Source organism: Mobula birostris, chromosome 3 (genome assembly GCF_030028105.1).
Source record: "Mobula birostris isolate sMobBir1 chromosome 3, sMobBir1.hap1, whole genome shotgun sequence".
NCBI lineage: Eukaryota > Metazoa > Chordata > Chondrichthyes > Myliobatiformes > Myliobatidae > Mobula > Mobula birostris.
The window spans coordinates 49,582,669-49,605,962 of NC_092372.1; the positions used below are offsets into that span (position 1 = coordinate 49,582,669).

Consider the following 23,294-nt stretch of genomic DNA (forward strand, 5'->3'; position numbering starts at 1 on the left):
TTCCTTCCTCAGGGTTCTCAGGCGTGTAGAGTGGTACAGATATCATGCAAAGTATCTAAGGCTGAGGTTTGGCAATCACTGTCCAGACTGTTCTATTGCAGCAACAGACTTCTGAAGTCTGAACATCTTAGATTTGCAGCTGCATAGCAAAAAATACCATAACAACTCAGTTCTCTTGTGACTAACTAACAACTAGATTTATTTGGATCAGAGGCTAATTTCTCCCTGCCATGCTCCAAAGAAACACCACTCAAGAATTTTTTTACATGTTTGCACCACAGAAAAAATGCTTTATTTGCACAAGTGCCAATCTTTATGAGAAGCGTGTAGTGCAATTTCTGCAGTAAATTCTGAAAAGCAATAATATTCCACCATATAGTGCTGAAAAAGCCAGTGTAATACAGTTTTTGATTTGTTCAAATATTGAACAAACTATTATTACTGCAACATCATAGTTTCCTTACACCTCTGATTACTCAGCCATTTTCCATAGAAAGCAAAACACGGTATATGATCACCACAATGGGTTCAGTACAGATCTCCATGCTGCTGGATCCATTGAAGAACAGCCTGAGTTGAAATAGCACAATGATCTGTACGTGGAAAATGGGATTCTTTGGCCACTGCAGTATTAAACAAGGCTGGTAGTGACTTAAGATGTTTATCTCGAACCTAGGAGAGCCCTGTTCCTTCTATAGCACTCAGCCCCCAGATGATACTGACCAGAGTGAACTGCCTCCACCCAGATAAAATTTTGTTGTTTTTGTTGACATCATTCATAGCCTGATTTAAGCATCCAATTAGTCTGTTTTAAAGATCTCCACATATGGGTTATGGCTATAGAAAGGCTGGGCTGCGGAATGTTTTTCTAAAACATTGGGATTGCCAAGAAGACTCAAAAAAATTCCTAATTTGTATCAAATATAAAGCATGCAATATTGATCATCCATTATATACCCTCTCAAACCTAAATTATCTACTTAGACACGATCAAGATTTATAGTTCACCCTGCCTACAAGTTTCTCTGAATCCTTCATAACTTCATGCTGAATGAAATATGTGTTATCTTGTCATAGAATACTGAATATTCAAGTACGCCAAGTCCACTGCATTCCACCATACCCATCTTTTCCTCAAAGTATTCTTAATTGTTAAACACAATTTCCCTTAATACTTCATCGTGATATCTAACAATTTTGTCTTTAGTTAAAAAGTCAAATATTTCACAGGCAAGAATGTTGATATAGCTGCCATGTACTTACCTAGGTTAACAAGGGATACCTATTTAGAGATTGAAATTAGATTTACCAGTGTCCAGATGTGTGTCTACTCTGAATGGCATGCTAAAATATAATGGGTGAAGTTTCATAACTCTTTGTCCAGGAGCACCATCCTTACCACTTCTCCAAGTTTATTGAGATAGGAGAACACTAATATACATCTAACTCATAACTTTTTGCACTATTAATCACTTTTTACATTTTCTGGTAAGGTCCTTGTATATGTTCCATCAGATTCTGTGATTTGCTTCTTTTAAATCAGAGATTTCTCTCTATATCCTAGTCACTAATAAGAAACATTAATTGAGGCCAGATCTGTTCTACATTTATGGAAAAAGAGAACTGAAGATTTATTTCCTTTGAGAACAAAAGATTTCTTTGTGTTGACAGCAGTGTTCCATGCTTGTCATGACTCATTGAGGAAACTTTAATTTGCTGCAAATAGTGCTAACGGGTGATAATTGATAATAAATATCATTGGTAGCGTTAACCCTACCGTTCCACCCAGTTAATTCAAACAATATTACAAAACATTTCAGAAATGTCTAACACCAGAGAGGGCCACTTTCATGAACCCAATTATTTTAAGTGATAGACCCTAGAAAGAGTGCGACATTTGATTTGTGGCAGTGAGAGGGTACATACTCTGATCGGTTCTCATGGATGCCAAATAACAGTAAGTTTGCTTTGGAACAAAGAAAAGCAGAAGTTTGTTTTGGAGCCTACAGCATTACTTATGGTCTACTGTTGACCTGGCACCCTCTCCTCACACTTGCCTTGCAGCTATTTTGGGCTGAACATTTATCAAAATGGTTTAAAGTTTAAATTATGAGATCAACTTGGCTTGCATCCTCAGATTTATTGGATTAAGAATAAACCAAATCATCAATGGATATGTAAGGGTAGACATAAACACCTATTTCTACAAGTGGGAGAAGTCAGACTAAGAAGCATATACATAATATAAAAACTAAGTTATTCATGTACAAGAAAAAAATTGAGGATTGTGAAATCTGGTGCTCAGTCTAAAAATAAGTTCCCAGTGTTAGGTCAACTGAACTTTTCTAAATGATGAGAAAAAATATATGCTGTAACACTCATATAAAATACTGGAGGAACTCAGTAGGTCAGGCAGCATCCATGGAAAAGAATGAAGAGTCAACCTTTCAGGCCGAGACCCTTCATCAAGATCTGATCAGGATTAGGCGTCCCAATGAATGGTCTCAGCCTAAAACATTGACTCTTTATTCCTTTGCTTAGATGCTGCTTGACATGATGAGTTCCTCCAGCATTTTCCCAGCATCTGCAGAATCACTTGTATTTAAGATCAAGATATAAACTTTTGTTGCATGTGTCAAGATATGCAGCAAACAGAGGAAAATGAAGTTGATTTGCAATGATTTAAGTTAATAGTGAACACTAACCCTGTTACCAAGCACAAATTTTAGAGGTGACTCTTTCTTTAGTGAGGCACATTAGGTCAATAGTTTAATACAAATGAGACCAAACATTGAAACTGTTGCTTGTCCTTCACCATGGCCAAGTGGCTGGTGCCCCAAATCAAAATTTGTACAGTATGTCATAGCATATGAAACAACAGAGAACTTATGACATAGGCATAACTATTTTTTTTTTGCTGATGTATCAAGATTTTTTACTGGAGATTAAAATAGATAAGTATCACCTTTTCAGTTAAACAAAAGATTGTTCATATGAATGTACAGATATTTAAAAATGAATATATTATTAGATAATAAGTGGATATTCCACTATTTCAGTAAGGGACACAGAACAATGTATACATTTATCTTACAAGGTGCTTCATTGATAGAAATACTGACAATTGAACATGTTATCAAACTCATACAATTTAACTGTTGTCTGTGACCTGAGATATGGTATAAATAATATAACTTCCTGGTTTTATTTTAGAATTATAGAATTTTTATATAATCTTACTCTACCATAACCTTCAATTTCACATTCTCGCAAATACATAAAATAAAGTTACTGGTTTGTTTTCAAGTATGTCTTTTTGCTCTGGCTTACTTTAGTTACTTACGCTGGACTGTCACAGTGCCTTAGAGATGAGGAGACTCCTCCCCCACATGTCCTACTGCATTCTCCCCATATGGACCATGGTCCCCAGCCCCCATCTACACTCTGAGGCCAAGAACCAAAAGGTACACATTCTCCTTGATAACACCACTGTAAGAGACCAGAAAACACATAATTAGCTTTTTAAGTGACAAGTGTAGAAATTTTATTATTACTTCCAGTTAAAAAGTAGTAATTGCATTATTACTTACAGTGCCATGCACTAATAAGTAGAGAAATAAGAAGATGAAAGGCCTGAATCTTTGGCTGTCGGATTGGTACGGGAGAGAACATTTTAGACTTCAGAGTCATTGGAACAATTTTTGGGTAGGTAGAAGCTGCACAAGTTTGACTTGTTACATCTCAGCAGAATCAGGACTAATTTCTACACCAGGGCTGTTAGGGAAGATTTAGACCAGCCTTGCAGTGCTAAGCACGTTAGAATGCATTCAGTAAGGAAAGAAACAAAACAAGTAGTGGAAGGTATAAAAACAAAATGGATGGTAGGGTTATGGAGGGCTACGGTCCAGGTGCAGGTCAATGGGACTACGCAATTTAAATGGTTCAGCGTGGACTAGAATGGTCAAAGGCTGCTTTGTGCTGTACTTTTCTATGACTATGACTCCAAAATGCAAAATAAATATTATAGAGGAAACAAAGCCAAGAGAGAAAAAAAGAGGTGAAATACAGTAAATGATAAAGCACAAAGTTAAAGTTGCTGTATCTAAATGCAGGCATTATTCTCAACAGACAGAAGAACAAATAGAAGCAATATGATATAAGATAAGTACTACAAAGCTGAATATTCAAGATACTCAACATTCAGAAAGGATTAGCAAAAAGGAAAATGTGTGTAACACTGTTAACAAGGGATGAGATTAGTACAGCAGGTGAGGAATGATCTTTGCATAATAGATCAAGATGTAACACTAGAACCAATTTGAGTGGAGCTAAGCAATGGAAAATGGCAGAAAACATCTGTGCAAGTTACAGAATAGTAGTTGTCATTTTGAAAATAGCATAAATCAGGAAATTAAAGATGCCACGTGTTTAATACAGCAATCATGGGAGAGTAGAAAGATCAAGTTAGCAGCAATAGAATAGAGGATAAACTTGTGGAACGTAGAAGAATTGGTTAATTAACAATCTAGTTGTAAAAGGGCCTTTAGGGGTGAGTGACCATAATAAGATAAGAAATCAACATTGAACTTTAAAGTAATTTAATTCAAACTGAAATAAGGGCTTTAAAGCTAAACAAAGCAGACTTCAATATTATAAATAGACAATAGACAATAGGTGCAGGAGTAGGCCATTCGGCCCTTTGAGCCAGCACCGCCATTCATTGTGATCATGGCTGATCATCCACAATCAGTATCCAGTTCCTGCCTTATCCCCATAACCTTTGATTCCGCTATCTTTAAGAGCTCTATCCACCTCTTTCTTGAAAGCATCCAGAGACTTGGCCTCCACAGCCTTCTGGGGCAGAGCAGTCCATATATCCACCACTCTCCACCACAAGGGAGAGCTGACAATGGTTGATGGGAAATAAAGGGTATACTGGTGAACAGGCATTGGGTAGCATTGAAAATGATCTGCAAAAATAAAATTACTCTAAGGTTTTAAAAGAAGCACTGAATAAAAATGATCTGTTTTATGACAAAACAGTAGTTATCGATTGTATAAAATCAAAGAGAGAGGTCAGCAAAGTAGCAGAAATACCAGCAGAACTGATGATTAGGAATGAGAACATGAGAACAGGAAGGCAGAACATGAGGGTAATCTGGTGAGAAACATCGAAATTGCATCTAAGACATCAACTGGAACGAGGAAAAGGCTTGTAAAAAATGTGGGTTCCTCTCAGACAGAGATGATGTCATTTTAGATCATGAATCAGAAAATGGCAGCAAAATTAAATATTTACTTGGCATTTGTTTTAGCAGAAGAAAACAAAAAGAAAAATTGCCTGAAAAGATACAAACAAATGGTAGTTCTTAAGATTGATGTGTTTCTGGACATTAAGGGAGTTAAGGGATATTGAGACAGTGAACAAGAATTGTGCTTATGTTGAAGATTAGCTATGGAAAAACAAAAATATGGCAGAAAAATAGAAAGGTGGCATATTATTGGAGAGGAATTAAGTTTGTATTAATATACAATGAAGCATGAGTGCCATTGTACAGCAATCGTGTAGGGGCAGCAAGTAATAATTAGGAAGGCAACTAATACATTAACTTTCTAAACAAGATTATCAGAGTTGAAGAAGAAGGACATCCTGCTACAAATTGAACAGAGATAAATGAGACCAGACTTGGCAGTGTTGTGTGCAAATTCTGGTCTGTATACTTAAGAAAGTATATATTTACCAGTGAGAGAGAGGATTTATGGTTTACTAGCCTGATTCATGACAGGATGATAGGACTGCCATATGGACTGAAGAAGTGAACAATTTTTGAATTCACTAATCTGAGAATAATGAGAAGAGACCTAATTGAAAATTGCAAAATTCTGAAAGCCTCAGGTTAAAGAGCAGGTTTCTTCACTGAGAAGCTGTGAAACAATGGAATTTGCTACAACAGAATGCTGAGGAAGCTAAGTCGCTCAATATTTTAAAGGAAAGACGAAGTTCTAATCACAAAAGCTATCAAGCGAAGAGTAATGTGGTACTGATGCATATAATCAGAAGTGATCACATTGAATAGTGGAGCAGGCTCAAAAGGTCAAATGGCCGATTCTTTCTTCTATTTTTTATTTTTCCATTTCAACCTTGATGAATGTTGCAGCTGGCACAAAGAGCCAGATGGTCTATTGTTCCTAATTCTTATGATTTTGTTTATGCTTCTTAATTCCATGCCAAACACTATTATTCTATCAATCTAAAACAGTTTCAAGGACAATCTTTTAGGTGAGTGCTTTTCCCTTCTATCACTCGTCTTCCCAAATAAAAACATTTTATTGATGGTTATCATATGTTTCCATTATGGACTATTTAAATCCAAAACATTTTCTAAAATGTTCTGCATTTTGCATTAAAAGTGTTTTCCAAAATGAAATTACTGTTTCAATCCATTTAACAGACACAAGTGCAATACATTAAAAATGCCAAAAAAAATCACCCAGCTGTTCATTTTAAATTGATACCATGAATTTGTGTCCTGCACCCTGACTTTTCCATTCATTACAGGAAATAAAGTGTTGGGAAAGAACATGGGAGATGGTCATTTTACACTTTGATTGAAGATTTCCACTTCCTCATTCTGACAGATTATTTACCTGTAACTATCAAGGTCGATTTTCTAAATACCATATTATTAAACGTACATCATAATTTCAACAAATTTATTTAAATTTCACGAGAAAATTACCAAATCTCAATTACAATTTTAGCTCAATAATACATGATATATTTTAGATATCTCAGATATGAACAATACATTACACATTATTGCAATGCATTGATTCAAAAGTAAATAAAGAATTCAGAAAGATTTTACAAGAAAATTAATAGGCTTTTATATATGATAAGTAATGACCCTAAACTAAAATGGCTCAAAACCGAACTAGTCATCTTCCTATAAGAGGCAATGAATTAATATGGGCAGAAATGATTACACAGGATTGAGATGCTTACATGGGCTTAGTGTCACAATGTCAACATTTGTACATGCATATATAGCAATTTTTCTCAGTTACTGTCAAACTTGTTTTCTCTTAAGGTTCGTGGAAGGCAGGGAATAACTCTAATGAATCCAATAGAAAATTTACTAAATTGGCCCCAAGAAACAAATAGACTGTGAAGTTTAGTCTGCCATTATGAGAGGAGCAGCAGCATATGTAATGTTTGCATGCAGGAAACGTGCACAAATGTCTGGATTAAAACTTCGATGACATTGCAATGCTGAGTTAATGCTCAAATGGATCATAATGGATCCTACTAGAATGCTTTCAACCTGGAGAGATGACAAAGAGTTGGATAGCAAGAAGTAGCCCCTGGCCCATTCTCATAAACTGCTTTTCAAAAGGTTGACTTGCAGGTTTATATATGTTTCAGTTAGATCATGCTGGATGAAGTTATCTACATGCTAGTCATGTTCCAGGTGTTGTGGTCACTTTGGTAATCTTCATTAATTGGTTTTACAGAAGGGTGTGAGTGTGCATTTGTTTTCAGCTTCAAAGGAGCGTTTTGCTCCCAAATATAGGTACAGCATGACAGAGAGTATGAAGAGGGAAAACCTCATGCAGAACATGATTTTCAGCTGGAGAATTCATCCAGTAATGGTGCTTAGGGAGCAATTTTCCTACATGTGCCTCAGTGAGAAGCAGTGTCTTAAGAGACTGCCTTATGGAGAAAGCCAGAGATATGTCACATGCTGCAGCCTCAACTGCACTTACTGAGAAGGTCCAGAATCATTTTGATGTTAAGATCAAAGAAAGAGTAATGTCTTCACAAAGACATTAAGGCATGTATATCGAAGAGGCATGAGTTAATTGCAAGATAACACACTTCAGCTACTTCTTCAGGTTAAAGGATAATAAAATTACTGTAATAATGTAACAATGATGCATATTGCAATTCTATTGAATAGGACATACACATGACTCTCCTGTCCAACAGGATCACAATATGAATACAAACATGGTTACACACAGAATGTGGCATGTTTCATACTTAACAGCACAGCAGAGTGCTGATCTCCTTTATGCCTTCCAATGTGTCCACACTGGTTCATCTACATTCCACACTTCGCAGACAAAAGCAGGTAGCAAAAGCCTACAGATCTGCCAGCACTATGAGGTTCCTAATCCTAATTTCAGCAACACCATTTAGGGCAGCATACTTGAATGCTGAGGTGTTCTGCAACTGAAAACATCTTAGTCTGAAGTCAGTTAGTAATATATGAGGAGCATCATGATGGTTAATGCCCATCATTGTGTTCAGCAATAACATTGTGGGCCTGTTCCTGTGTTGTACAGTTCTATGTTTTGAACATGGGTTCCATTATTATTTAAAACTTCATGATACTAAGTATCTCCATCAGATGCCTTCTCAAACTCTTCTGTTCCAAGGTAAACCATAGTTTTTTTCAGACTATCTCATCCGTCTGTCCTGGAATTAAACATAGAAAACAATACAGGCCCTTTGGCCCACAAAGTTCTGCCGAACATGTTCCTACCTTAGAAATTACTAGGCTTACCTATAGCCCTCCATGTTTCTAAGCTCTATGTACCTATCCAAAAGTCTCTTAGAAGACCCTATTGTTTCCGCCTCCACCACCATTGCCGGCAGCCCATTCCACGCATTCACCACTCTCTGCGTAAAAAACTTACCCCTGACATCTCCTCTGTACCTACTCCCCAGCACCTTAAACCTGTGTCCTCTTGTGGCAACCATTTCAGCCCTGGGAAAAAGCCTCTGACTATCCACACGATCAATGCCTCTCATCATCTTATACACCTCTATCAGGTTACCTCTCATCCTCCGTCGCTCCAAGGAGAAAAGGCCAAGTTCACTCAACCTATTCTCATAAGGCATGCTCCCCAATCCAGGCAACATCCTTGTAAATCTCCTCTGCAGCCTTTCTATGGTTTCCACATCTTTCCTGTAGTGTGGTGACCAGAACTGAGCACAGTACTCCAAGTGGGGTCTGACCAGGGGTCCTATATAGCTGCAACATTACCTCTCGGCTCCTAAATTCAATTCCACGATTGATGAAGGCCAATACACTGTATGCCTTATTAACCACAGAGTCAACCTGCGCAGCTGCTTTGAGCGCCCTGTGGACTCGGACCCCAAGATCCCTCTGATCCTCCACACTGCCAAGAGTCTTACCATTAGTACTATATTCTGCCATCATACTTGACCTACCAAAATGAACCACTTCACACTTATCTGGGTTGAACTCCATCTGCCACTTCTCAGCCCAGTTTTGCATCCTATCAATGTCCCGCTGCAACCTCTGACAGCCCTCCACACTATCCACAACACCTCCAACCTTTGTGTCATCAGCAAACTTACTAACCCATCCTTCCACTTATTACTCCAATAAAATCCATTCTGTACACTCACTAAGTATGTCTATTGTGCACGTTTAGTTGAAACAATTATTTTGAGCAATTTGATTGCAAAATGGTAGTATTGGTCTTACAACATCATTGTTGGTGACGTTCTCTGGCTATTCATTAGAGCAAACACTAATGCCCTAGCTTACATGATGCCCAATATAACCCGATCCACAAGGATGCACACACCAGTGACATTTTGAAACTCTAAGACTAATAACACTGGACAGCAATTTTTTTAAGTGTTGCTTCCTTGGAAAGATTTTGTGGTAATAATAAACCACTTCAAGCTGAACACAAATATAATTTCAGACTACTTGCATCACATAGAAAGTAACTTTTATTGAATATAATAAGTTTAATTGCATGATGCTGCTGACACTTGACGCAATAGTCCAACTAAGCTAAAAATGTTTTGTCGATGATTTTCATTTGTACTCAGTATCTGAGGCTCCTTGCTTAAATGTCCAACAATAATCAGCTGGCAATGATGGATTCCAGTTGTCCTAATACTGTTTTTCCCTGAACACAATTTCCTGGTGAAATTTTTCACCATGCTCGACAATGACAGCACCAAGATTTGCGGGGAAAATTCTAAATGGGAATGCAGAAAATGAAACTTTAGTGACATGCCACACTTCATGGTTTTGTGTGCTTGAAGCATGCTGTCAACCAACTGCATGTAGTTTGAAGCTCTGTAGTTGCCAAGAAAATTTTCAACAAGATCCATCAATACCTTCCATGCAATTATTTCCAGTCCCACTAGAAATTCTTCAAATTGTCTGTCAATGGTGATTTGTGGACCAACAAAAATGCCTTCCTTAATCTTGGCAACAGTTATTCTGAGAAACATCTGTCTCAAATATCGAAACCCTTCAAGAAAATTTTTGTGCCTGGTGACAGCAGATTCCATCCTTGCGGTCTTGAACCCAGTAATTCTGCTTTTGCCCTTGACAAAGCCAAGTCTCCGACCAGGTCATTTAACTAAGATTGAGTTACCAGAAGAGATTCACACAACATAAAGGGTTCAAAATCTGTATCAGTATCAATGTCGTTTTCCATTCCTGGCTCATGCATCATGACATCTTTATCTGCCTCCTCTAGACTTTAGGTCACTGGTGGCTTCGGTACTGGAAGACTATTGTTATGCGGCACAGTTCTCATGGCTGAAAGGAGGTTGGTGTATTCAATGGATTTTTTTGTTTTTAGCAGAGAAACCAGAAACACTGGTCAGACAAAAGTAGCTGTCTGTCACAGGGTCCTGCTGGGCTCTCTGCATACCATCAGGACAGCACACAGCATTGACTTCTGAGTACCTGTGAACCAAGTTCTATGATCCACAGAGCATGTTGCACAACAAACGTGAGGAGCCCAGGCTTTGCCTTGGTCACCAGTTTTACGCCCACAGTAGAACTTAGGCTTTTTTAATAAGAGGGGTCATGCTCTGTCATTGAGATTTAAGCATATACTCGTCACAAATATAACAGAAAGTATCATGGCTGTTGCAACGTTGGCACGATATTTTGCTATCATAAATACTCCTGAAAATACACTTACTTTATAATAATGAGTACACACAATATACTATGTGCATCAACATGTTTGCAAACCAATATACATGTAAGCATAATGCATAGAACGGTGTGTGTGTGATGCTTTTATAGCCTTTCTAAAACCTGTCCCACCATGCAGCATCTGCCCTGCCTAACCATGCCCAGGTACGTCTGGACAAGATAGAAAACTTTCCAGCTTACATTGTGGGCAACATTGTAATTGACTTGAATTGTGAATTGAAAAATCTGGTGCATAATAGGGAAATTTCATGGTGATTTTCATGATTGGCAGCCCAAAATCCATAACAAAAGTATTCAGGAAGCAAAATCTTATTGTCCAGTTTAACCCATCTTTATTACTGTAGGTGCTCATTGAGAGGAAAATGGTTCCTAAGTCATAGGATAACTCTACTCTTCCTTGAATATTTTATATTTACTCAAAGAAGCAGATTTAATGTCACATATGAAATGCCTAGAACTTTCTAGAAATGTCATAGAAGAGTCAGCAAACACTATATCACAGAAATAGTCTCTTTGGCCCATCTGTTCCATCCCAAACTATTAACCTGCTTAGTTCCATCGACTGGCATCTGGACAATAGCCCTCCATACCCCTCCTGTCCATGTAACTACCCAAATTTCTCTTATGTGTTGAAATCAAAGCCAAAATCACCACTTGGACTGTCAGCTCATTCCATACTCACACTATCTTCTCAGTGAAGAAGTTCCCCCTTACACTCCCCTGAAACATTTCACCTTTCACCCTCAACCCATGACCTCTAGTTCTAGTCTCATCCAACCTCAGTGGAAAGAGCCTGCTTGCATTTTCCCTATCTATACCCCTCATAACTTTGAAAACCTCTATCAAATCTCCCCTCATCCCCTTCGCTCTAAGGAATAAAATCCTGACTTACTCATCTTTCCCTATATGGTGACATGGTTCCTAAGTGAACCATGTCACTGTTGTAGCTTCTTAAAATAGATAGCTTGGCTAGGAGCTGAAGTGGAATTGAGTTTTCAGGGTAAGATCAATTGCATTACTAAAGGTGCAGTAATGTACATCTAATGGATCAATCAGTTGATCTAATTAGAAAATCCCAAATCTATGACCTGCAGCTAGAAGTGCAAGGGTACCAGGTTCACAGGGACACCAACATCTGCAAGTTCCACTCTAAATGACATACTATCCTGGCTTGGAAATACACAGTTTTCCTTCATTGTCACTGAATCTAAATCCTGGAACTCCCTACCCAACAGCAAAGAGAGAATTACTTAACACGCCAGAGTGCAATAGTTGAAGGAGGAGTTCACAGTCAACTTCTCAAAAACAATTTGACAATGAGTACTCAGTATAGGCCTTGCTACTGATGCAACATATATCCTGTAAGTGAATCAATCAAAAGGTACTTGAACTGTGTAGTCTGCAGTTCAGACTATGGTTTAGATAAGTACATGACAAATTATGCTTGGGTCTTTAACTTTCTTTTCAACTATCTTCACTGCATATTTTTTCAAGATTGCTAGTTTTCTTTTACAGAATAATGTATCCAAATTTCATAAGAAAATACTGTTTATGTACTGATGTTAAAATATCTGTAAGGAATAGTAATTTTAATACTGGTAGAATATAACCCTATCACATGACAATTACCTGACTTCCAATTTTCCTGCACCATATGCGCCACATGGATATTGATCATATATCCGTGTAACAAAAATCCATTGATCATATCTATGTGACAAAAAATAAAGCTGAACTACAAAAACTTACATGGTTTGCACCAGTAAGCAATCTATACAACATTTAAAGCACATAGAGTCTACAGTCATAATGCAGCCATGAATAGCTTAGATTGTGATCTGGACTGGCCTGTTCACTATGCAGGTTCTAAAATAAACACTAAGGATCTAAATATCCAGCACAGTCCAGCCAGAAATTCAGTGTCAGGTTGACCGAAAGATCAGAAATGAGACTGAGATATCCACTGGTTCCTGCTCTGTAGTTCATGTTTCGGGAAACCTTGTTTGGGTGTAAGCTTTTGCTTATCCTAAACAAGAACATGAATATGACAGAGTGATTTAGACAAGAATGAAAATACAAAGAATAATACAGCAGTTGCTAGGAATTTGAAATAAAACCAAAAATGCTGGAAATGCTTTGCAGATGAAATCCAGGAAGAAACTTATTCTGTCAAAACGTTGACTAAAAAATTCCTTGTTTGTACAATAGTTATGTTGACTTTTTCACGAACATCATAATCAGATATGATTGCACTCTCTATGACCTAGAAATTGGACACTACTTCACCAGTTTGCCAGCTACAAAACTTCCATCATAAATAAGCAGTTTTGGAGGTTTGTGTCTTGCATCCAAAGCGCAGCAAAATAGTGTAGCAGTTATTGTAATGCTTTACTGTGCCAGTAGTTGGAAGATAGAAGTTCTATTCCTGCTGCTGTATATGAGGAGTTTGTATGTTCTCTCCATAACTGTGTGGGTTTCCTCTGGGTTTTCCATTTCTCCTCCACATTACAGAACACAAACAGGTTAGGATTAGTAAGTTGTGGGGATGCTGTGCTGGTACTGGAAGCATGGCGACACATTGGGGGCTTCCCCGGGCACCTTCTTGGACTGTGTTGATCATGGACACAAATGACACATCTCACTGTACATTTTGATGTACAAATAAAGCTAATCTTTAACTTACAATATTACCTGTGGCCACCACCTTAAGTAGGTGTATCACCTCTTAATATTGCCTTGCACCTGTGTGTGTGCACATGTGTTCAAAATTCTACCTTGAGATTCATTTTCTTGCATTTATAGGAAAAAGCTGCGGTAGAATATTATGAAAAACTATATATAAACAGACAAAGACTGACAAACAACTAATGTACAAATGAAGTTAAACTGTAAATAAAAATAATACCGAAAACATGAGTTGTAAAGATTCCCTGAAAGTGAGTCTGTAGGTTGGGGAATCAGTTCAGAGTAGCGGTGAATGAAGTTATCCATGCTAGTTTAGGAACCTGGTGATTGTATGGTACAAACTGTTCCTGAATCTGGTAGTGAGGGACCTAGGGCTTCTGTATCTCTCACCTGATGGAAGTAGCATTGCCCAGATGGTAATGGTCTTTGATTTTGGATGCTGCTTTCCTGCGGCAGCACTCCACGTAAATATATTCGATGGCGTGGAGGGCTTTGCCTGTGATAAATTGGGCTACACATTACTTTCTGCAGCCTTTTCCACTCCTGTGCAATGATGTTTTCATGCCCGGCCTTGATGCAACAAGATACTCTCCACTGTGCATCTATGGAACTCTGTCAAAGTTTGGGTGACGTGTTAAATCTATGCAGCCTTCAATGAAAGTAGAGGCTCTGTCGTGCCTTCTTTGTGATAACACTTATGTGCTGATCCTCTGATATGTTAACATCAAGGAACTGGCTCGTGAACCCCCTGCTGATGCTCCAACCATCAGCAAAACCTAATTCTTTGGTTTTGCTGACGTTAAGTTAGAGGTTGTCGTCTTAGTTGTAATGCGATCATTTGAGTTGGGCATGATGTTCTCCTAAAGGGTTATTCCCTAAATGGACAATGACTGTGCGTGACTTTGTTTAATATGGGGAAGCTGATACACAGGTAGCTACTACACTGTCCTTGACAGATCGGGGTCAGGGTCCAGTGGCATGGAATATAAGACGACTAGGGACCCTTCACCTTTGCAGCCTTCCTCAACCTTCACTGGCATTGTGATGCGTCATCATCTTCCACCAACTCCATCATCATGGTTGGATCACTCTTTGTCTGGAATGTCGCCCTTGAATTTACTGCCAGGGCTAACATTACTGGGAACTAAGCTCCAGACACCATCACTCTTTGGATTTCAGGAACTCAAAAGCCTCTTCGCTATGACAAGGTGCCAATTCTCGGAGAAGGCTATGAATGTATCTGATTCTAAAAAGATGCCAAAGACTGCAACATTCAGAAGAACAGATTTCTCGTTCTGGCCGACCAAGGCAAACTTACCAGGCTATTAAACTTGTTCAGATGACTGATTTATTGACATCCACCTCCCGTTCTCAAGTCAAAACAAAAGAACATAAATGGGGCATTGAGTATAAGAGTAAGGAATTCATGTTACAGCTAAGTAAAACATTACTTAGGCCAAACTTGTAAGCAACTCTGGTCTCCCCATTCCAGGAAGGATGTAGGGACTTTGGAAAGGGGGAAGAAGGAGTTAACTTGGATGCTATTAGAGGGCATGTGCAACATGAAAAGGCTGGATAATCTTGTGTTGCTTTCCCTGGAGCAGTGGAGGTTGAAGGGAAATATGATATATCAGGGGTTCCCAACCATTTTATGCCATGGACCAATATTATCAAGCAAGGGGTCAGGTTAGGTACCCCTGTGATAGTTGGTAGTAGTATTGTGGCACCACCGAACCAAATTTTCAATCTCCTTCCTTCAGTACTGTGTCAAAGTCTTAGGCACATATATACAGCTAAGGCACCTAAGACAATTGTTCAGTACATATATGCCAATTCATCACTACCTTTGATTTGGCCAACTTAAGTAGTGTCATCAGCAAACTTAAAGACAACACTGGAGCTGTACATAGCCACACAACTGCCAAGTATGAAGTGAATAGATCACACCAGCTCGTGATGCGTCTTTGTTGATGGTGAGTGTGTAGGTGATGTTGTTGCTAATCCATACTAACTGGGCTCTGCCAGTAAGGAAATCAAGGGCCCAATTGTACAGGGAGGTATCCAGGTTTTGGACTTGGAGTTTAGTAATGAGTTTCAAGGGGACGACTATGGCAGTGTTAAATGCTGAGATGTGGTCAATGATGGGCATCCTGATGTATGAATCTTCACTGTTCAGATATTTCAGAGCTGAGTGAAGTGTCAATGAAATGGCATCTTCTGTTGACCAGCTGTGATGGCAGACAAATTGGAGCAGGAGGCACTCCTCAGGCAGGAGTTGATATTAACCATCCTCTAAAAGCACTTCATCACTTGGATGTAAGTGCTATTGGATGATAGTCATTGATGCAGGTTACCATGTTCTGTTTGGGCACCAGTATGATTGATACATGCTTGAAGCAGGTGAGAGACAGGCAATGCGAGAGGTTTAAAATGTCCGTAAAGACTCCATCCAGTTGATTAGCCGAGGCCTTCAGTACTTGGCCAGCTATGCCATCTGGTCCAGATACTCTCCATGGGTTCACTCTCTTAAAGGATGCTCTCATGTCGGCCTCGGAGACTGAAATCACAGTGTCGTAAGACATAGACATAGGAGCATAGATCATAAGACATAGGAGCAGAATTAGGCCATTCAGTCTATCGAATCTACTCTGCCATTCCTACATGGCTGATTTATTTTCCCTATCAACGCCATTCTCCTGTATTCTCCCTGTAACCTTTCACGCCCTGGCTAATCAAGAACCTATTGACCTCCATTTCAAATATACTCAATGACTTTGCTTTCACAGCCATCTGTGACAATGAATTCCAGAGTTTCACTCCCCTCTGGCTAAAGAAATTCATCCTCATCTTTGTTCTAAATGGACATCCCTCTATTCTGAGGCTGTGCACTCCTAAACTATACTCTCCCAATATGAGAAATATGGGATATGTCCTCTTGACAGCCATTCTACCTATGCCTTTCAACATTCGATAGGTTTCAATGAGATCCAACATGCCCCCCCGCCCCCCACCATTCTTCTAAACTCCAGCATGTACATGTTCAGAGCCAACAAATACTCCTCATATGTTAACCGTTTCATTCCCAGAATCATTCTCATGAATCTCTTCCAGATGTTTTCCAATGCTAACACATCTTTTTCTTAGATAAGATGTCCAAAAACTGCTCACAATACTCAAAGTACAGTCTGACCAATGGCTTATAAAGCCTCAGCAAAACATCCTTGATTTTATATTTCAGTCCTCTCAAAATAAATGATAATATTGCATTTGCCTTCCTTACCACTGGCTCAACCTACTAATTTTTGAACTTTATCCTCATTTAAAAAATAATCTATGCCTTTATTCCTTCCACCAAAGTGCATGATCACACAATTCCCTGCATTGTATTCCATCTACCACTACTTTGCCCATTCTCCCAATCTGTCTAAGTTTTTCTGCAAACTGCCGACTTACTCAACACTACCTGCCCCTCCTCCTATCTTCATATCATTCACAAACTTGGTCACAAAGCCAATAATAGCATTATCCAAATCAGTGACATATAATGTGAAAAGAAGTGGTCTCAACAACAACCCCTGTACAGCACAACTAGTCACTGACAGCCAGCCAGAAAAGGCTCCATTTATTCCCACTCTTTGCCTCCTGCCAATCTTCCATCCATGCTTTTATCTTTCCTATAATAACATGGGCTCTTACCTTGTTAAGCAGGCTCGTGTGTGGTATCTTGTCAAAGGCCTTCTGAAAATCCAAGTAAAGAACATCCACTAACTCTCCTTTGTCTATCCTGCTTGTTATTTCCTCAAAGAATTCCAACAGGTTTCTCAGTCAAGATTTCCATTTAAGGAAACCATGCCTATTTGGACTACTTTATCATGTGCCTCCAAGTACCCCAAAACCTCATCACTAATGATGGACTCCAACGTCTTCCCAATCATTGAAGTCTGGCTAACTGGTCTACAATTTCTTTTCTTCTGCCTCCCTTCTTCCTTAAAGAGTGGAATGACATTTGCAACTTTACAGCTCTCCAGAAACATTGCAGGATTTCGTGATTCATGAAGAGTCATTACTAATGCCTCCACAATCTCTTCAGCTATCTATTTCAGAACCCTGGGGTCTGGTCCATCTGGTCTTGGTGACTATCTATCTTCAGACCTTTCAGCTTCCCAAGCACTCTCTCCTTAGTAATAGTAACCACACTCCCTTCTGCACCCTGACACTCTTGAATTTCTGATATAATGCCTGTGTCTTTCAGAGTGAAGACTGATGCAATATATTTAATTTTGTCTGCCAATTCTTTCTCCTGCATTACTACCTCTCCAGCGTCATTTTCCTGTGATCCGATATCCAATCTTCTTTCCCAATATCCCTTCCCGGATCACTAGTCTAACCCTCAGTAGAATGCAAATCTCTTGGCTCATTCAGGAAGTCTGGTTGAAGAAGACTCTGAATGACTCTCTGGGTTCACACTCATCCACGCATGCCTTTATAAAATCTGTGTGTGTGTGTGTGTGTGTGTGTGTGTGTGTGTGTACGCATGCACGCACGACATGAATGTGGAAAAGAGAGTGGTGCAGTGGGGATTGAATGGGTGTGGGTAAATGGATGCTAATGACTATCTTACTGAATCACTTGTTCAGTTGTGTGGAGCAGAATCAGATTAATTCCACACAGGCTTCCAACTGGAATGTGAGATTACATAGACACAAGAGACTCTGCAGATGCTGGAAATCTTGAGCAACACATACAAAATGCTGGAGGAACTCAGCAAGACAGACTGCACCTATGGAAAGCAACCAACAGTCAACATCTTGGCTTGAGGCCCTTCATCAGGACTGGAAAGGAAGGGGACAGAAGCCAAAATAAGACGGTGGGATGGAGGGGAAGAGGTACCTTGGCAAGTGATAGTAACGCCAGGTGAGGAGGAAGATAGTGCGTGGGGAAGAAGTAGAAGCTAGGAGGAGATAGGTGGAAGAGGCTGAAGAATAAGGAATCTAATAGGAGAGGACAATGGACCATAGAAGAAAGGGGAAGAGGAGGGGAACCAGAGGAAGGTGATAGGCAGGTGAGGAGAACAGAAGGAACAAGAGAGTTGTAACGCTCAGCTATATTGGCTCGTATTTATCTAGGGGAAACCCCGTCCGCCGCCCAACCATGTCTCCCGGTTGCGTCGGTTGCTGTGCAATGCCACCTGGTACGACCTCAAACATTAAATATCAGACAGCACACAATGTACAGATTACACTTTATAAATCTTACTGGGACTATGAGATTAATAGAGATACAATATAAAAGAAAAAGAAAAAGGCGCCAGACTTATCAAAGTTCAATTTCTTCGTGCGCACAGTTGGAGCTCAAATACCCGGGGTCTTCTCTCTTCTCCCTGCGATCCACTCCAACCCCATCGACTCGCCGCTCGGGACCACCCAAGGCGATCAACCACAGCGCTTCCAGCAGGTCCGTCTTCTCCCGGTCTCTCCTGAAAAGCCCGTCAAACACACCGGTTCCCAGCCACATGAGACAGAATATCACCCCAAAAAAAGAATAACATTGACACCCATTGGTTCATTCCCTCCTTATCATTATTGATAACCCAAACAAGCTGCTAGAAAAAGAATCACTGTCTCAGCAGTGAACATCACAGAGAAACCATTTTAATTATAACATAACAAAGAAGCCATTTTGATGAGCATACGCAGTAACATAGAAGAAGAAACCCCTTACACCCTCCCCCCACCAAATAAAAGTCATGCCCTCATGACATTAAAGGAGTTCACCATTGCTCCTTGCAAAACACAAAACCCAACCCAGGTGCATAAAGCAGTGACATAACTTCCCAGGGCAGTAGAGATCACACCCTGTTCTCCCGGCGCTGTATAGGTCAACCTCTCTGGGGGGTGCCTACTTTTCTGAGACCTCCATACCTCCTCTGGTGACCCTTCTGGCTCAGACACCATGGCAGACACCCCGGGCCTACCTGTTGGACCCTCACCCTCTCCCTCACTGGGACCCCACGGCACCTGTGAGCCCTCTGTCTCGGGTTCTGGTTCCACCCTTCCCCCCGCCCCCCAATGCCAGCTGTATCTCAGGCTGCCCCTCAACACCCTCCCTCCTCTCAGCTAACTCAGTGGGGGAAGGGTGAGAAGCCTCTTCTCCCGGCACCGGGGAATTAGCGAACGGAAGTAGGTGCCACACATCCGAATCATCGTCTTCCGATGACGTATCCCTTTTCGGGGTGGGGACTAACCCCGTCTCTTTCGGAGCGGGCTCTTCCTTCACCCCACGCCCTCTCAGAGTCCTCGTACTAGGCATAAACTCCCATTCGGGCTCTTGGTCTACCTGCACCTTTCGACCCAGAGGCAACAGGTGGTTCCGATGGAGTACCTTGACAGACCCCTTCCCGTCCTCGGGTCTCACCCAGTAAACAGGAAGATTCGGCATCTGGCTCTCTACCAGATAGGGGGTGGCTGCCCAGCAATCCCCCAACTTGTGTTTACCAGGAGCCCTAAATTCCGTACGAGGACCCGGTCCCCGGCAATAGTTGGGCGAACTTCACTTTCTGATCATACCTCCTCTTATTCCTCTGATTCTGCTTGGTGACCGCTGCCTCAGCCAACTCGTACGCCCTTTTCAACTCTCTCCTCATATCGGACACATACTTCAGATATGGCTTTGAAGGTAACTCACCCGCTTCAAAACACAGGTCAATGGGCAACCTCGCTTCCCGCCCGAACATCAGATAATAAGGCGAGTACCCCGTAGCGTCATTGTGAGTACAATTGTAACAGTGAACCAAATGCCCGATGTGCTGACTCCACTTACTCTTCTGACCGATCTCCAGAGTCCTGAGCATATCCAACAGGGTCCGGTCCTGGATTTCTCGACCCCAAGCATATCCAGTAATTCATGGATAAGCCTGTTCTCGAAGTCCCGTCCCTGATCACTATGGATCTGCCTGGGGAGGCCATAATGAACAAAGTACTTCTCCCATAACACCTTCACCACTGTAGTCGCTTTCTGGTCCTTAGTGGGAAACGCCTGAGCATATCTAGTGTAGTGATCCGTGATGACTAAGACATTCGCGGCATTGCTGGTGTTGGGCTCAATAGACAGGAAATCCATACACACCAGGTCCATGGGTCCCGCACTCTGCAAGTGGGACAAAGGAGCTGCCTGCGCAGGCAGGGTCATCCTCCTGATGCAACAATTGCACTTCTTACAGTATTCCTCAACCTCCCCCCTCATCTGGGGCCAGTAAAACCGCTCCTTGAGTAATCCATAGGTCTTTTCCACCCCTAAGTGCCCGGAATCATCCTGTAGTGCCTGGAGCACAGTCTTCCGATACTTCTCAGGCAGGACCAGCTGCCAACGCTGGGGGTGGTCCGGGGGCAACGTGACCCAGTACAAGACTTGGTTCTTCAGCTTCAACCGAGGCCACTCCTTCAGTAGTAGGGGCACTGAGGCATGTTTCGCCTTCTCCGCCTGAGCCATATCCCCTTTTTTAGCCGTGTACCAGATAGTGCCAATGCTCGGGTCATCACGCTGAGCCGCCCCCACTTCCTGGGGGCTCAACTCCAGCAACTGCCTGTTTCTCAGAGCAGTCAAATTACAGTACACAGTGGGTAGCACGTCATCATAGCCAGTGAGCACTGTGAGGGTCATGTTTTTGACTTCTCCAGTGCATTCAACACCATCCGCCCTGCTCTGCTGGGGGAGGAGCTGACAGCGATGCAGGTCGATGCTTCCCTGGTGTCATGGATTCTTGATTACCTGACTGGCAGACCACAGTACGTGTGCTTTCAACACTGTGTGTCCGACAGAGTGATCAGCAGCACTGGGGTTCCACAGGGGACTGTCTCGTCTCCCTTTCTCTTCACCATTTACACTTCGGACTTCAACTACTGCACAGAGTCTTGTCATCTTCAGAAGTTTTCGGATGACTCTGCCATAGTTGGATGCATCAGCAAGAGAGATGAGGTTGAGTACAGGGCTACTGTAGGAAACTTTGTCACATGGTGTGAGCAGAATTATCTGCAGCTTAATGTGAAAAGGTCTAAGGAGCTGGTGGTAGACCTGAGGAGAGCTAAAGTACCGGTGACCGCTGTTTCCATCCAGGGGGTCGGGGTGGACATGGTGCAGGATTACAAATACCTGGGGATAAGAATTGACAATAAACTGGACTGGTCAAATAACACTGAGGCTGTCTACAAGAAGGGTCAGAGCCGTCTCTACTTCCTGAGAAGACTGAGGTTCTTTAACATCTGCCGGACGATGCTGAGGATGTTCTACGAGTCTGTGGTGGCCAGTGCGATCATGTTTGCTGTTGTGTGCTGGGGCAGCAGGCTGAGGGTGGCAGACACCAACAGAATCAACAAACTTATTCGTAAGGCCAGTGATGTTGTGGGGATGGAAATGGACTCTCTCACGGTGGTGTCTGAAAAGAGGATGCTGTCTAAGTTGCATGCCATCTTGGTCAATGTCTCCCATCCACTACATAATGTACTGGGTGGGCACAGGAGTACATTCAGCCAGAGACTCATTCCTCCGAGATGCAGCACAGAGCATCATAGGAAGTCATTCCTGCCTGTGGCCATCAAACTTTACAACTCCTCCCTTGGAGGGTCAGACATCCTGTGCCGATAGGCTGGTCCTGGACTTATTTCATAATTTACTGGCATAATTTACATATTACTATTTAACTATTTATGGTTCTGTGACTATTTATTATTTATGGAGCAACTGTAACGAAAACCAATTTCCCCCTGGGATCAATAAAGTATGACTATGACTATGACTATCATCAGCCCCCAATGGATCCACTGCCCGATCTGGCCCCATCGAGACTCCTGCTTTAGCGTCGCTCACAAATTGACACATGGCCTTCACTCCTGGGGCAGGGACGCTCTCCCACTCATCGCCTGTGCCTGACCCCTCGTGTGCCCAATGAGATAAAGCATCTGCATCGATGTTCCGACTCCCCAGCTGGTACTTCAGGCTGAACTCATAGGCAGACAAGGCCGCCAACCACTCTGATGCCCAGTAGTATCCAGTTTTGCTGAGGTCAGAATATAAGTGAGAGGATTGTTGTCTGTTCTCACCTCAAACTGGGCCCCATATAGATAGTCGGTACAGGACAGACCCCAGACCCTCTCAGCTGGCATCCGTGTGTAGCACATACAGCTTCTGGGGATCGGCAAAGGCCAACACCGGGGCCTGTGTCAGCGCCCTTTTCAGAGATTGGAACGCCTCCTTGCATTGAGCATCCCACCTCGCTCCTAAGGGCTCAGATGGGTTCAAGTATCCTCCTGCCTCCTGCCCTCGGTCCCCCTTCCTTTTCTTCCCCACGGGTGGATAGCCACACAACAGCTGGTTCAATGGGTGACTCATTTTAGCGTATCCTTTCACGAATCGTCAGTAATACCCACAGAACCCCAAAAACGAGCGTAAGGCGCTCACCTTCTGGGGTCTCGGCCAGGTGGTCACCGCGTCTATCTTAGCCGGATCAGTAGCCACTCCATCTCACGAAATTATGTGTCCAACATAGCTGACTAATGTCTTACAGAACTGGCATGTGTCCAGGGAAAGTTTCAACCCTTCGTCCTT

The 23,294-nt window shown here is 41.5% G+C and overlaps 1 protein-coding gene across 2 annotated transcripts in view; it reads right to left on the minus strand.

The window, feature by feature from the left end:
* adamts6 (ADAM metallopeptidase with thrombospondin type 1 motif, 6) overlaps window positions 1-23,294 on the minus strand; it is a 291,316-nt gene that overhangs the window by 74,311 nt on the left and 193,711 nt on the right. For both annotated transcript variants that reach the window (XM_072252609.1, XM_072252608.1), the window contains exon 12: window positions 3,344-3,489. In XM_072252609.1, the coding sequence (XP_072108710.1) occupies window positions 3,344-3,489 (146 nt within the window). The remainder of the gene's footprint in view (window positions 1-3,343; window positions 3,490-23,294) is intronic.